Consider the following 14,170-nt stretch of genomic DNA (forward strand, 5'->3'; position numbering starts at 1 on the left):
CAGGAGTGAGTTGGGGGTGCAGGGTCTCAGTAGAGGTGATGAGCAAGGGGGGGGGGTGCATGGGAGGGGGTGGGGTCCGGGCATGAGGGGAATGGAGGCACTTACTTGCTTTTGCACCATATGCCAGTCCCAGGCATGGCCTCTCACTGGTCTCATTGGTCAGAATCTGGCCAAGGGGAACAGCGAGGAAAGCCTCCAGGAAGCACATCCCTGTGCTGATATTCCCCCAGCTGGGGGAAGGGAAGCGGCAGCGCACACAGCCACTACTGGTTCCCTTTCTTTCCTGTGATCTGTTTCCAGCTGGGAGACTCAGGGCTCCCCCCGTCCCCACAGGAAAACAGCACTGGCACTTCAATCTTGTGGGGGGTCTTCAAGGAAGGAGCGCCAGTGTAAGCTCTACACTCTAGGAGCTTGAGGGGGTGCTGAGCTCCAGTAGCAAAAGAGCAAAAAAGCTAAACTTCCTACTGAACCACATTTTGTTCGGGAACCATAGATTGCCAACCCCTGGGTTACTCCATCTTAGTTTTCCTTACAAAATTATGTGACATCTTCAGAATGTGTGGTGTTGCTTATAGCTTCAAAAGAGCATTTCCACAACATTCAGACATCTGACTATTGAATATTACCCAAACTCAGGATCTTATAATCTAATCGACATGCATCTGACGAAGTGGGTCTTTACCTACGAAAGCTTATGCGCCAATAAATCTGTTAGTATATAAGGTACCACAGAACTTCTCGCTGTTTTTGCAGACTCAGACTAACACGGCTACCCCTCTGATACTTATAATCTATTATTATTTACAGAGTGTTCCCCTACAATTCCTAAATCATGCCATCACACAAAAAGTGTGTCTGACCCTTGCTTGTGACAGAACTTCCAGCTGGGAAACATTTTTGAAGGATAAAGGTTTGAGCTTCCTCCCTGAACATGAATTTGACCCATTCCACTGTCAACATCACTTCTAAACAGTAAATTGCCCACTAATTTAAAAACTCATGGTTCTGAAAATAACCCAGTCCCCCTCCCTATATCTATAATCTATATCTATCATCATCTATATCTATATTCAAAAGAATGCCCGTCCATATGCATCTTTATTGAAAAGATTCTCAGGAAAGTGAATGCTTGCCATAAACCATTACTACGCCAGCCATTTCAAATATATGCTAAATTCAGTCCCCAAATTTACCCTTTTTTAAAAAAATTTAGTTTGAAATTGAATTTTCTATCAGTATGGCTACTGTGGACATTAAGCACATACAGGCAGTCCCCGGGTTACATGGATCCGACTTACATCGGATCCCTACTTACAAATGGGGTGAGGCAACCCCACACTAGCTGCTTCCCCCCAGCAGACCAGGGAGACGCAAAGCTAGCATCCGCCCCCAGCTGACCAGGGAGACGCAGAGCGGCTTTTCTCAGTAGACACCTCAGCTTGAGAATAAAGGACTGAGGGAAGTGAGGTGTGGGAAAATAAAACTGAGCTCTGGAGAAATGTTTGGCTAGAGATTCCCCTACAATATGTACCAGTTCCGACTTACATACAAATTCAACTTAAGAACAAACCTATAGTCCCTATCTTGTATGTAACCCTGGGACTGCCTGTATTGCTAACATAAAAGTAGTTCTATTAAATAATTTGAAAATCACTTTTAACAAGGCTAATTCTTAAAATGAGTGTTTAGGGGTCGTGAAGCTGTTGTCCTATGCAAGAGGGAATTTATAACATTGACTTAGCAAGAGCACAAACTGCTTGTTACAATTCTACTGCAGTTTACAATTCCTCAAGGTGCTTGATTTAAAGTTTATCCTAGTTGTTCCCTAACGTGGTGGTCATTGTTTGCTTTTGCTCTGATAAAGTAAATTGGTTTGCTAGAAGCATGGTACCACCTTTTATGACTCTTGGTGGTTAACTAGTAACTTTATTTTGTATCATTAACGCTAGGGCTATTGTGTTTAAGGTTCATTTCATTTTTTTATGATTTATTTTTAGCAAGCCTTTAAATAAAAGTATATTTTTAATCAGGAGTGTTTTATTGATGTTTATCAATTGAAACAGAAAATCAGAAGCCCTAATTAATATTAATATAACTTCAGATACTCTGCAGTAAACTCAAAAGACCCCTGTAATATTTTACAGGATTATTCATGGTGATTTTAATCCAAGGCAACCCACAAAGAATACTAAGTTTCTTCATACTCAAAGAACATTAGACATTTATCTGCAAACTTCCTTAGCATAGCTTTGTATTCATGGGATCTTTTACAAACAGTGGTATCAGGAGAAAATTCCATTTGTTTTCTTTCAGGGATATGGTAAATGCTCCTTCAAGTAGTAGTAAAGGGAACAAAGGTTTTCTGAACAATTCTTCATGTAGGCCCACTGACCTTTTTTGGAAAGAGTCATAAAAATGGGTTATATACAAAGTTGGGACAGATCAAGATGATAATTGTGATGTTTGGCTTCAGCTTGCTTTGGCATGAGTGCCGTGTTGCTCTAATACAGTGTTTCCTAAAATTTTTAAGAGCGAGGAAGACCAAACAATTTTTTTTATGAGGAACACCATAATTAGAAATGACCTAAAATATTTTGTTGAGAAAAAAAAAAAAGGTCAGGGGGGGAAATGGATCGAGGGAAAGTTACTGAGGGGGAAAAAAAGGGTTGGGGGAAGTTATTGAGCCACCCCCCCCCTCCAAGAAAAAGTCACCTGTCCTTTTTAAGGGCGGACATTTTTAATTCTGTTGTTTTCCGCAGCACACCTCCGACAGTTTAAGAAACACTGCTCTAATATGTTAAGTGAATTTCCTTCCAGCTGCTGTTTTGCTGGACAAAGAGAATGTTGTTGAGCTTAAACTGAGCTTAAATTGGATGACAACATATAATCAAAACATGCTGCCAAGAGGCAATTAAAAATATTAAGTACTTTGATCAGATCACTTTATGAATGATTAGGGGTTATAACCCCATCAGAAAAGAGAAATAATATGAAAATAACACGGGCAACAAAACTCCTGCAATTGAACCTTACACATGCATAGTATGAGAGTCACATAATATTCATGACACTTAATGATAACTGAAAGAGAAGTAGTGAATATGTAATCTGAATGTGTATAAGTGTCTTAAAATAAGAGGGGATACGGAAACCCTTATGACTAACTTTTACCCCAGGAGAAAGTAACTGACCATTATCTTTTTCTGTATGTCTACTGTATCTTTCTTTAATAGGATTATTATTGCAAGACACGTTTTGATTTAAATAAGCATTTGAATTAATAGTTCAAACAAGTGTCTCGGACACAACAGTCTGGCACCTTTACCCCAACTTGGAAGATACAACATTTTTGTTAATTAATCAAAGCTTCTAGGATGGGATATCCAACCTGGCCAAATTACATGGAGTATACCGTAATGTAAAGGGAACTATTGTTCATTTAGTGATTCTCAACTTGTGATTTCCATACCTATACTCAAAATTTGTTAGGGCTCTATAAATGAAAAAAAGGTAAAAAACCACTAATTTAGATTAGAAATGTAAAAAATGGTTAAAAATACAAACTGTAACTAATTACAATTCAATCCGTTACACAGTTAAATGCTGCCAGCCGTGAGGGCTCCTGGAGGCCAAGCCCCTTGGAGTTTAATTGTTAACAGAACAGATAACCATCAGCTTATCAGTTAACAAGGTAAACTCTTGCATCCCTAATTTAGGCTAACAAAAAGCCAACAAAATTTTTTAATTTTTTTTAAGTTTGGGAAGACTAAAAACTATTTACACAGATAACTCCTGTCAATAGTGTAAAGTGATCCTGGAGTTCCATACAGTCAGTGGTCAGTCATTATATCCGATAGTATTATTACGTTCCCTGTATGCTGATCAGAGGAATTACTACTAACGCAGTGGGAATTCAGGTTTTAGACTCTCTATTTGTGGATACAGTTTGTAAAGCACCTCAAAGAAAACAGCATGGGAGTTCTGGAAAACAGCAAAGTAGATTCAAAATAGTAGTTTTATCAGTATTGTTTCTAACAGTCAAGATGACCCTAACTTCCATCCTATACTTGTATAGTTAGAAAGGTCAAATACAAAATATAAGCCAATAAATATTTTGTAAGCCACTATACACAACCTTCTAAAACTCTATAAATGAATATATTTATATAGTAATGGTTCAAAAATATAAAAATTACCCTTCTTAGCACCTGTCCTGGAAGACGCACTGAAGAATTTCTTCACAGTGGTCACCTTGCGAGTCTTTTCATTTGTTTTCTTCTCCTCAAACTTAGAAAAGGTGAGCGACTGTGCTCCTTGAGTATTCTGACTACTAGCATAGGCTTCTTCCTCCTCACGCTGAAGTCTAAAATTAAAAGAATTTGGGATCTATTTAGCCAGTTAGCACCAACAAAAATTGTTAATAAGGTGATCTAGTAAGCACTGATAAATCAACTATCCTTTCTGACCCCAGATTCTTTTCTTCTTCCTCACCTCCACATCAACTCTTCTGCCAACCATTATAGCTCTTCAAAGCAGGGATTGTGCTTTATGGGTCTTAAAACATTTTGTATTTACTACAGGCAGTCCCCGGGTTACATGGATCCGACTTACATCGGATCCCTACTTACAAACGGGGTGAGGAAACCCCGCACTAGCTGCTTCCCCCCAGCAGACCAGGGAGACACGAAGCTAGCGCCCCCTCCAGCAGACCAGAGACGCAGAGTGGCTTTTCTCAGCAGACACCTCAGCTTGAGAATAAAGGACTGAGGGAAGTGAGGTGTGGGAGAATAAAACTGAGCTCTGGAGAAATGTTTGGCTAGAATTTCCCCTACAATATGTACCAGTTCCAACTTACATACAAATTCAACTTAAGAACAAACCTACAGTCCCTATCTTGTACGTAACCCGGGGACTGCCTGTATTCTGAACATTTAATTATAATCATAAAGAGCCTATCTGCTGCTTCAACATCTCCAGTGAACAGTTATTACTTATTAAAAGGATTTCATACAGGCCCAACACCATGGTACTTGGACAGTTACAAAATTACCATCACCCTTCTTCCCTTCTGAAGAGGGTATAAATTTGTTTTGGTCTATGTCAATCTCTGGGACAGACAGCTGCAACTGATTGCAACTACTGTAATGGCGCTTAGGGAACAGGGTCTAGAATACTTGAATCCAAGATAATTTAGGGCAATGGTTCCCAACCCTTCCTGGTCTGCTCTATACCTTTCATGAATTTGATTTGTCTTGTGTACCTCAAATTTCACCTAACTTAAAAACTACTTGCTTACAAAATCAGACATAAAAACACAAACATTACTGCATACTACTACTAAAAAAATAAATATAAAATTGATTTATAAAATAAATACATCGAAATATAAATATTGTACTTAATTTCAACTTACGGCATATAGAACAGAAAAATCAAGTCATTCTTTGCATGAAGTTTTAGTTTGTACTTGCTTGCTAGTGCTTTTTTATATAGCCTGTTATACAACTAGGCAAATATCTAGAGCAATTGATGTGACTCCAGAAGACCTGAAGGTACTGCTAATTGAGAACCACTGATTTCGGGCTTTTAGATGATAATCAACACTTGAACTACATGTTGAAGCAAACTATGAACTAGTATTGAGCACAAGGGATGTGCCAACACCAGCCTAGTTCCAGCTCAGGTACATCTAGATGAGGTTTTCTTTTAACTTGAATTAACTGCTTATTAACTTGAGTTAGCCAATGAGTGTTTACATTCTAGCTTGGACGCCCAAAAAACGTTTGTGATTTATTCCCAATTAAACTCTAGAAATGCCACAAGTGTTCATGTGCTGCAACAAATATTTCTGGAGTAGCCAAAAAACACATAGAAACACAAGCAATTTCATCACTGAACCCAACTACATCAGTTGTTCATCAGAGGCTCATTTAACTGCACATCCACTAATGTGATCTATGTCATCAAATGCCAGCAATGCCCCACTGCCATATATATTGGACAAACTGGACAGTCTCTATGGAAAAGAATTAATGGACACAAATCACGCAATACACAAAACTTGGAGTACACTTTAATCTGCCTGGACTCTCATTAAAGGATCTCCAAGTCACCGTGTTGTTTCAGGCCAATTCCACAAGTGAAATATACTGGGAAGAATTGGAAGTTAACTTCATTTACAAATTTAATTCTTATGCAAATGGTATGAACAGGGACATCGGCTGGCTTGCACACTACCTTCCACATCCTAATGACTTAAAAAAAACAACAAAACAATGGGAATTTAACAATTTGCACCTTCTCTATCAGCTTCATGTGACCTGAACACTTATAATTGACTCCTCCCTCCTTTCTTCTCTTTCCCCTCATCCCCTATTTATTTTGGAACTGGACCTTTAACACTAAATTCATCTGAAGAAGTGGGTTGTGCCCATGAAAGCTCTTGATACCAACGACATGTTTTTATTAGTCTTTAAGGTGCTGCAAGCTCCCCATGTAAACAAGACTATATTAAAAAGCAAGGCAGTTATTTTTGCCAAATTTGTTTATAATGTAACTAAGAACTTAAAACTGAGACTTTGTATTAATTATTGACTAAATCCCAAGATGCTTGTGTCCGTGTTTCATAGTAGATGAACTATATGTGTTCGGGTAATGCTAAAAATGGGGGCCTTTTTTATCCTTGCTCCTGCAGGGCAAAAATATTAGCTGAGAAGTATAATCAGCTATAATTTATTTCATCAGCATTTGAGAAAAAAGGCTGAACTAAAATGGTCCTAAAAGTAGATTGCATACTGTCAAGCATTAGTCATGGAATTCCAGACTTCATTATGTAGATTATGCAGATTATTTATTGGGCCTTTGTTTTTCTGTCCTTCTCTATCACCACATAGCAAAGCTCTTTTGAAAAATTTCTTATGCAAAACTATCACAAATGACACATTTCTTCCTTGGCATCAGATATTTGATTGTCTCCTCCTGCAAAGCCCAGAGCCAGCAACTATGCTGAAGGTAAAATGGTAAAAAGTACTATAAATAAAAGATGGCTGAACTGTTTGGGAAAGCCATTTTACTGCACGAGATGAAGGAATAAAGAGGCCTCTTTACCGCTCTGCCAGTTCCCAGTCTTCCTGAATCTGCTTCTGCCTTGCCTTATGGTACTCTTCTCTCCAGCACTTGGAACAGAAGCCCTGCCAAGCAGGGTTTCCATAGTAACCACATCCTTTCTTGCAGAGTAGCTCTGACTGATCAACATGAATTCCTCTGCGTTCAGACTTTAGGCTCATTTCTTCCTGTTTAAAGAGAAAAAGGTTAAAAAAAACCAACAACAACAGAAGAGAAACTTCCTGACAGACTATCCAATGAAAATACTTTGATGAAGAAGTGTAAGATATTTTGAAAAGTTCATTTGTCTTATGCAGAGAAACTTCCCTCTCTGTTTCAATTAGAATAGTAATAGAAATGTAGCCGTGTTAGTCTGGTGTAGCTGAAGCACTTTAAAGTGCTACATAGTCCTGCATTTTGTTTCAATTATTGATTAATTCAAGTGGTAAAAACAAAGCTAGAGGAGCCAGTGCAATTTTCACTATTTAGAACTACCACATCTGATGATTATAAGTCATACAGTACCAAAACAGACATAGGATGAATTTAAATGTATGCAGTTTTTGTCAATGTAATGTGATACGTAGAGGTCAACTATTAATACAGGTGGGCCGATTCCTCGCCATCTTGGAACCTTGTGTAGTCCTGCTCTGGGGGGAAAGAAGCAACACTACCAAAGCAGAACACTTCACTCTCACCAGGCCAGTGTGCATGTATGAGTGATTACACAAAGTGCAAAGTAGTAGAAAATAAACAAGATGAACGGGGCTACATCTAAACTGCAGGCTTCTTTCGGAAGAAGCTTTTCCTCTGGAAAAACTTATTTGAAAGAGCATTCACACAGCAAAAGCGCACGAAAAAGCGATCTGCTTTTTTGAAAGATAGTGTCCACATTGATTGGACGCTATCTTGCAAAATGAGTGATAAGGGAGGCATCACTTGATGATTAACTGTTCTATTCACTCCCTCTGGGGCATCTCCCTCAGCTGGAGTACTGTGTCCAGTTCTGGGCGCCACATTTCAAGAAAGATGTGGAGAAATTGGAAAGGGTACAGAGAAGAGCGACAAGAATGATTAAAGGTTTAGAGAACATGACCTATGAAGCCAGGCTTCATGAACTGGGCTTGTTTAGTTTGGAAAAAAGAAGATTAAGGGGGGACATGATAGCGGTTTTCAAATATCTAAAAGGGTGTCACAAGGAGGAAGGAGAAAATTTGTTCCTCTTGGTTTCTGAGGACAGGACAAGGAGTAATGGGCTTAAAGTGCAGCAGGGGAGGTTTAGATTGGACATTAGGAAAAAATTCCTAACTGTCAGGGTGGTCAAATATTGGAATAAATTGCCAAGGGAGGTGGTGGAATCTCCCTCTCTGGAGATATTTAAGAACAGGTTAGATAGACATCTGTCAGGGATGGTGTAGACGGAGCTTGATCCTGCCTTGAGGGCGGGGGGCTGGACTCTATGACCTCTCGAGGTCCCTTCCAGTCCTATGATTCTATGATTCTATGAAATACACTCGCCCACAGCGAGTAGATTTTACCAGCTGGCGAGTATAGGGGCAGACTGGCCCAGTGGGCCATTGTGACGGGTTGGCAGAAGCCCGCACTACGGGCGGCGCAGCCCCATCCGATCCGTCAGCCGGCAGAGGAGCAGAGCGCCGCTGGGAAGGGGGAAGTGTGGCGATTCTTGCCACCGGGCTTCCTGCGTGCAGCTCTGGCGCAAGGAGGTGGGGCGGGATGCCTGGGAGCTGGCTCAAGTCCTGCCACGGCCCCAGCCCCCCTTTGTCTCCGTGCCGCCCATTCTCCACACCACCCCTGCTCCCCTGGACCCACTGCTCTCCCTCTTCCCTGTGATCCTTTGGCTCTGCGCCACCCTTGCACCCCGCACCCTGCCCCCCCCAGCTCTGTGCTACCCGTTCCCTGCACTGCCCCTAGACCCCGATCCCTCTGCTCCTCCCATTCCCCGCGTCCCAGTTCCCGTGCCTCCACCACACCTGCTCCCCACGATCCCAGCGTCCCTCTGGCTCTGTGCCTCCCGCTCCCCGCGCCACCCCTGTACCGCACCACTGTTCCCTGCATCCCTCTGGCTCTGTGCTGTCCCTGCATCCTGCTCCCCCTGTGGGTCAGGAGTGAAGGGTACTTGTCCATAGGGAGGGGCTGGACAGGGCAGGGAAAACGCTGCTGTGACCCAGCTGCAAGTAAAAGGGGAAGTTCACTTGAAGCGCCTTTGCCTTTATGAAAAAAAACAAAAACAAATGAAAATGCTATTTATAGAGCTAAAATGACGGGACAAAAAGGAAAACAAACAAAAAAAAACCCATTGCAAAATGCAAACGTGTAAAAGACAACAGAAAATGGGGGGGCGGGGGACAGCCAAAAAATGTTTTGCTTGGGGCAGCAAAAAACCTAGAGCTGGCCCTGGGGGAGGGGAAGGGAGAAATATGGGGAAGGGACTTGTGCAGAGGGAAGGGGAGGAGGTCAGGAGAAGAAGAAGAAGAAGGCGGCACTAAGGGACAGGGGTGCAGGAGAGACAAATGTCAGGGGGCCAAGTGCAGACAGTGAGCAAAAGGGCAGGAGGGGAGGTGTCAGTGGGAGTGGGGACAGGGTGATGCTGGGAGAGGAGAGGGTAAGGGCACTAGGGGCTAGAGGGGGGAGGGGGAGGTGCTGGGAGAAGGCTTGAAAGAAGGGGTGGGCATGAGGAAGGCCAGTATGGAGCAAGGCATCTGAGGGCACAGGGGCATGAGGGGAATGGGGGCAGAGGGTGGTGAGTGGGTGGGTATCAGGGAAAAAGAGGGCAAAGGGACAGTGAGGGAAGGGGGAGGTGCCAGGAGGGTGCAGGTGCCAGGAGATTCTGGGGGTGAAGTAGAAGGGCAGACACCTGCAGGGGAGAGACCAGCACCAGAGGAGAGAGGCAGGGCAGGTGTGTAGAGGGAGGTGTTACGAAAGGGGATGAGGAGGGGTAGCTCACATGATCAGAGTGGGGCTACTGGAGTGGGCACAGGTGGGAGAGAAGTGCTGGCAGAGTGGGGGGCAGGTCTTAGGAAGGCTGATGGCAGGGAGAAGGGCAGGAGTCAGGACAGCAAAGCAGAGGAGGGTGAGGGGTTGGGGGGGCAGCAGGCACCAGGGGAGCTGATGGAGCAAGGGGAGGAGACATGGCAGCAGAGAGAAAAGGTAAAGGTTTATAAGATATTTATTCATAACTTATTAGTAATTACTGTTCTTATTCTTATTAGGAATTTATGCCATAAAAAACCACTTTTTGTGGGGGAGGGTGGCGAGTCCCTTTTTTGTCTGGCCAATGAGCGCTTCATTTGCATTGTCTCTGCTGACAAAGGCTGAAGTGTAGACGTACCCTCGATATAGCCCAAAATAAAAAGAGTAGCATTCCCACTTCAGTTCTAGAGAGACCCCCCTTGGTGATCCTCCAGACCACCATGGAGAAATACTCTTTTCTGTTGATGAACTCTGAGGTCTGGTGTGGGGGGCAAAGAATAGGCACATGGATTCCATCAGTGGCCGCAGTACAAACTGGGAATCCTAAATACAGTAAACTTCCGATAATCTGGCACCTTTGGGACCCAAGGGGTGCCAGATTATTGGATATGCCCGAGTACCGGAAGGGGGGCTATGAAAGGTCTTGACGGTCAGGGGGGTCGGCAGGGAACTGGGCAGCATGGGCAGCATCCTAGCTGCTCTGCCCCTGGCTTCCCCAAGTCCGGCACTGGTCAGTTGCAGTAGCGGCGGACTTGGGGAAGCCTGGGCAGAGCAGCTGGAGTGCTCTGACCCACAGCTTCCCCAGGTCCGCTGCTGCTGAAGCTGACCAGCATAGGATTTGGGGAAGCTGGGGCTGAGTAGCTCCAATTGTCCAGCTGGCCAGAGCACTTCCGGGTTCCCGATAGTTCGGCACCATTGGGAGTTCCGGACCACTGGATGCCGAACAACTGGAGTTTTACTGTATGTGCAAGGAGGGATTGATGTATTTGCACTGCCAAGTCTCAGGACCCAGAAGACAGCAACTTCTATATATAAGTGCTCATATCCATGACAACAGCCCTGATTGTTTTGGTGCTGGTAGATGAACCATTAGCAATTGACTGGTAGGAGCTAGTAGTGGTAAGCTTCCTAATTACAAATCGCCACATGCTTCTTCATGCCGAGGAGAGCTCTAACATAGGTGTCATGGTGCTGCAGCTCTAGGGTCAGCACCACACAGATTTCTAGAAAAATGGCATTTGACACCCTAGAGTCCTGTTGCCACTGCTATTCACCCCAGCTCTATAGCGCTATCCTGTACCACCAGTCAGCACTAGCTAGCTTAGCCCGGAACTATCAGCTCACCTGAGGCTGCTCCAGAAAAACTCATACAAAAATAACTGCTTAATTTCATCCTTCTCAGCCTCCTCAGATTACAATGCAGGTTGGACCTCCCTGGTCCAGTAATTTAAGGACATGACTGGTCCCAGATAAAGGAGTTTGCTAGACCAGACAGTCAATTTCAGTCCTTCTGCTAATGGCCTCTGAGCTTTACTCAGGGGCCTCCAGCATCCCAGCTAGGCTCCCCACCGCCGCTAACTACTCTGCCAGACTTGGCCACTGGGCCCCACTTTCAGGCATGGCTGGGCTCCTCTTCCACCCCAGACAGGCAGCTGACTGCCGTCCCCCCAACCCTCTCCAGCTGCTGAACTGGCTCTGTTCCCAACCCTCCAGCGGGGCTCCCAGCCACTGGCTCCTGTGCTGCGGGGCTCCCAGTTGGCCCCCAACTCCTAACTGCTGGGGCTCTCAGGTTTAGGAACTCCCTGGTCTAGCAACATCAATGGTCCTGCCAGACCAGAGAATTTATCCTGTATTGGCCTGCCTCTCAAGTTATTGCACAAGTTGATACATGAACACCCGCTTGATCATATTAAAGTCCATCAGAATCACCGTGCTTAGCAGCATTTCTGCCATGCTACTTGACAGTACTTTGAAAATGGTACTGGGTTTGCAAAAGCCAGATGATCGGATGAAGAAATCATCATTATCTTTTGTTCTTACTTCTGGTACCTCTCTCACAATCTACAGTAGAAAAAAATATCAAAGAGTGCATAGATGCTAGCAACAGAACATTGAACCATGACATGTCTGCCCAGAATACTGTGCACTTATTTCAGAACAAACCACAAACTTCATTATGACATTGATTGATTCAGAAAAAAGACAAATCCCTAACAATCACATCCACCACAATCCCACCACCTTTAAGAGGACAGCTATAAAGTCTCAAACCCAACCACCAGACAGTGGTCAAACCAGCAAATAAAGTGGTCCCACAGTAGTCCTAAACTAGAACGATTGCATTAACAAGACAACTCTCGAACACTGCCTAACACAAAGATGTTGCCACTCTACAATTCTCTCAGGGATTTAAGAATATCATATAATACTTCCCCAAACAACTCCAAAATCAAATCTACAACTTCATTCCCAGAAACCTACCTCAGATGCTTTCTTCTTGCTTCCTGCTACAAAAACATGGGAATCCAGGCAGGCCCATCATATCTGGACATTGCACTTTTACAGAAGGGATATCAGGACTCACACAAGTATGGCTGCTGTCAGAGCTGGAGCTGCTGGACCACATGATGGCTGCCCAAGCTGGAGCCACAGATGTGGTGAGGCTGCTTCAGCAGTCACAGCTTATCGGGGCAATCACCTGCCATGCGGCTCAACCCCTGGGAGCAGCTGTGGCCGCAGCTGCATGGTGGCTGCTGGAGCCAGGACCGCTGCAGCACACCCTATGTGCTGGGACTGGAGCCAGGGCCCCGGTGCTAAATTTAGTTCCATGGTCCCAGACCCAATAGCCACTACACAGCCATGGCCCCAGCTGCTCCAAGGGGCAGGCTTATGTGGCGGGTGGCTGCCTCCAATGTGCTGCAGCTCCAGCCACTGCGGCCCAGGCTCCAGTTCAGGCAGCCACCACACGGTTCGCGTGGTATCTGCCCAGCTGCGCAGGTGTGCACCACCTTACAGGGAAACCTGGTCGAGAGTTGATTTTCGAAAGCTGGTCTGAAGGGCTAGGGTTGGAAGAGAGATATTGGAAGACAGAGGAAGATTATTAGTCCCTGGCGCCAAAGATGCGCTGTGACTACTGTTAGGCTTTTTGAGAAAACTTTGGGGGTTGTAGACAGGCTGAAAGGTAGGTATGCCAATGTGTAGATACCTGTTAATTGTGTCATCATGTCTGGGCTTATTGGTTAATCCTGACAACTACATGCATTTCCACTCCCTTGCTGACATGAGGCTGGAGAAGCAGGAGCCCGCTTAAAAGTTGACTCCCCACAAGCACCAGGTTCACCCCACCCCACATGCAGGGTAAGGAGGCAGGATGGGCTGCCACGGAGCAGCCTCTGTCTATGAGGAGTTCAGGCACCCTATGGACAGAGGCTGCTGTCACCCTGTCTACTGCCTCAGTATCAGAGTCAGCAGCGCTGGGTGGCAGGTGGAGTCGGTCTGCATGGGAAGCTGGTTTTTAAAACAGCTCCTCTTGCATACCAGCTCCCGCCTACCACACCACACCATTGCCCCTGATACAGAGACAGCAGTTTAGGTGGTAGGGGGCTCCCCAGGAGAGGGACCAGAGCACACTGGCTGCTGCCCCCTACCCCCAGGGACTCTCAAATAGTCATGTAACTGCAAACATTTTATATGGTTACATGACTATTCAATTACATGCTATTTAACATCTCTACCGGGGATTGAATTTTCTTTTAGTGCTTCTCCTCGTTTTGTGGAGACAGAGAAATTAAAAAGAGAAGGTAGAGGGAAAGAAAAGTTCTGAAAGAAAACATCGGAAAGAAAAGTTCTTTTTAAAGAAAGCAATGAAAGGGAACTAGGAAGAGAATACCAGAAAGGAAGGAAATAATTAAGTGATTTCTTTTGTCTGTCAGGTGAAGAAGTGTTGGACTACTAAGTGCTCAGTCTGCTGCTGAACACAGTACAGAAGGAGCTGGGGGATGGGTGGGGTGTGCCGCATGCATAATCAACAGATAACCAGCACCACAAACAAGGTGGCTGCTATGTATGTGCAGCA

The 14,170-nt window shown here is 44.4% G+C and overlaps 1 protein-coding gene across 3 annotated transcripts in view; it reads right to left on the minus strand.

Annotated features, from left to right (window-relative positions):
- The window catches only part of RABGEF1 (RAB guanine nucleotide exchange factor 1), a 60,997-nt gene that overhangs the window by 25,102 nt on the left and 21,725 nt on the right, over window positions 1-14,170 (minus strand). For all 3 annotated transcript variants that reach the window (XM_075905081.1, XM_075905080.1, XM_075905079.1), the window contains exons 2-3: window positions 7,108-7,292; window positions 4,197-4,363 (exon numbers count right to left, since the gene is read on the minus strand). In XM_075905081.1, the coding sequence (XP_075761196.1) occupies window positions 4,197-4,363; window positions 7,108-7,286 (346 nt within the window). In that variant the 5' untranslated portion in view covers window positions 7,287-7,292. The remainder of the gene's footprint in view (window positions 1-4,196; window positions 4,364-7,107; window positions 7,293-14,170) is intronic.

Source organism: Pelodiscus sinensis, chromosome 21 (genome assembly GCF_049634645.1).
Source record: "Pelodiscus sinensis isolate JC-2024 chromosome 21, ASM4963464v1, whole genome shotgun sequence".
NCBI lineage: Eukaryota > Metazoa > Chordata > Testudines > Trionychidae > Pelodiscus > Pelodiscus sinensis.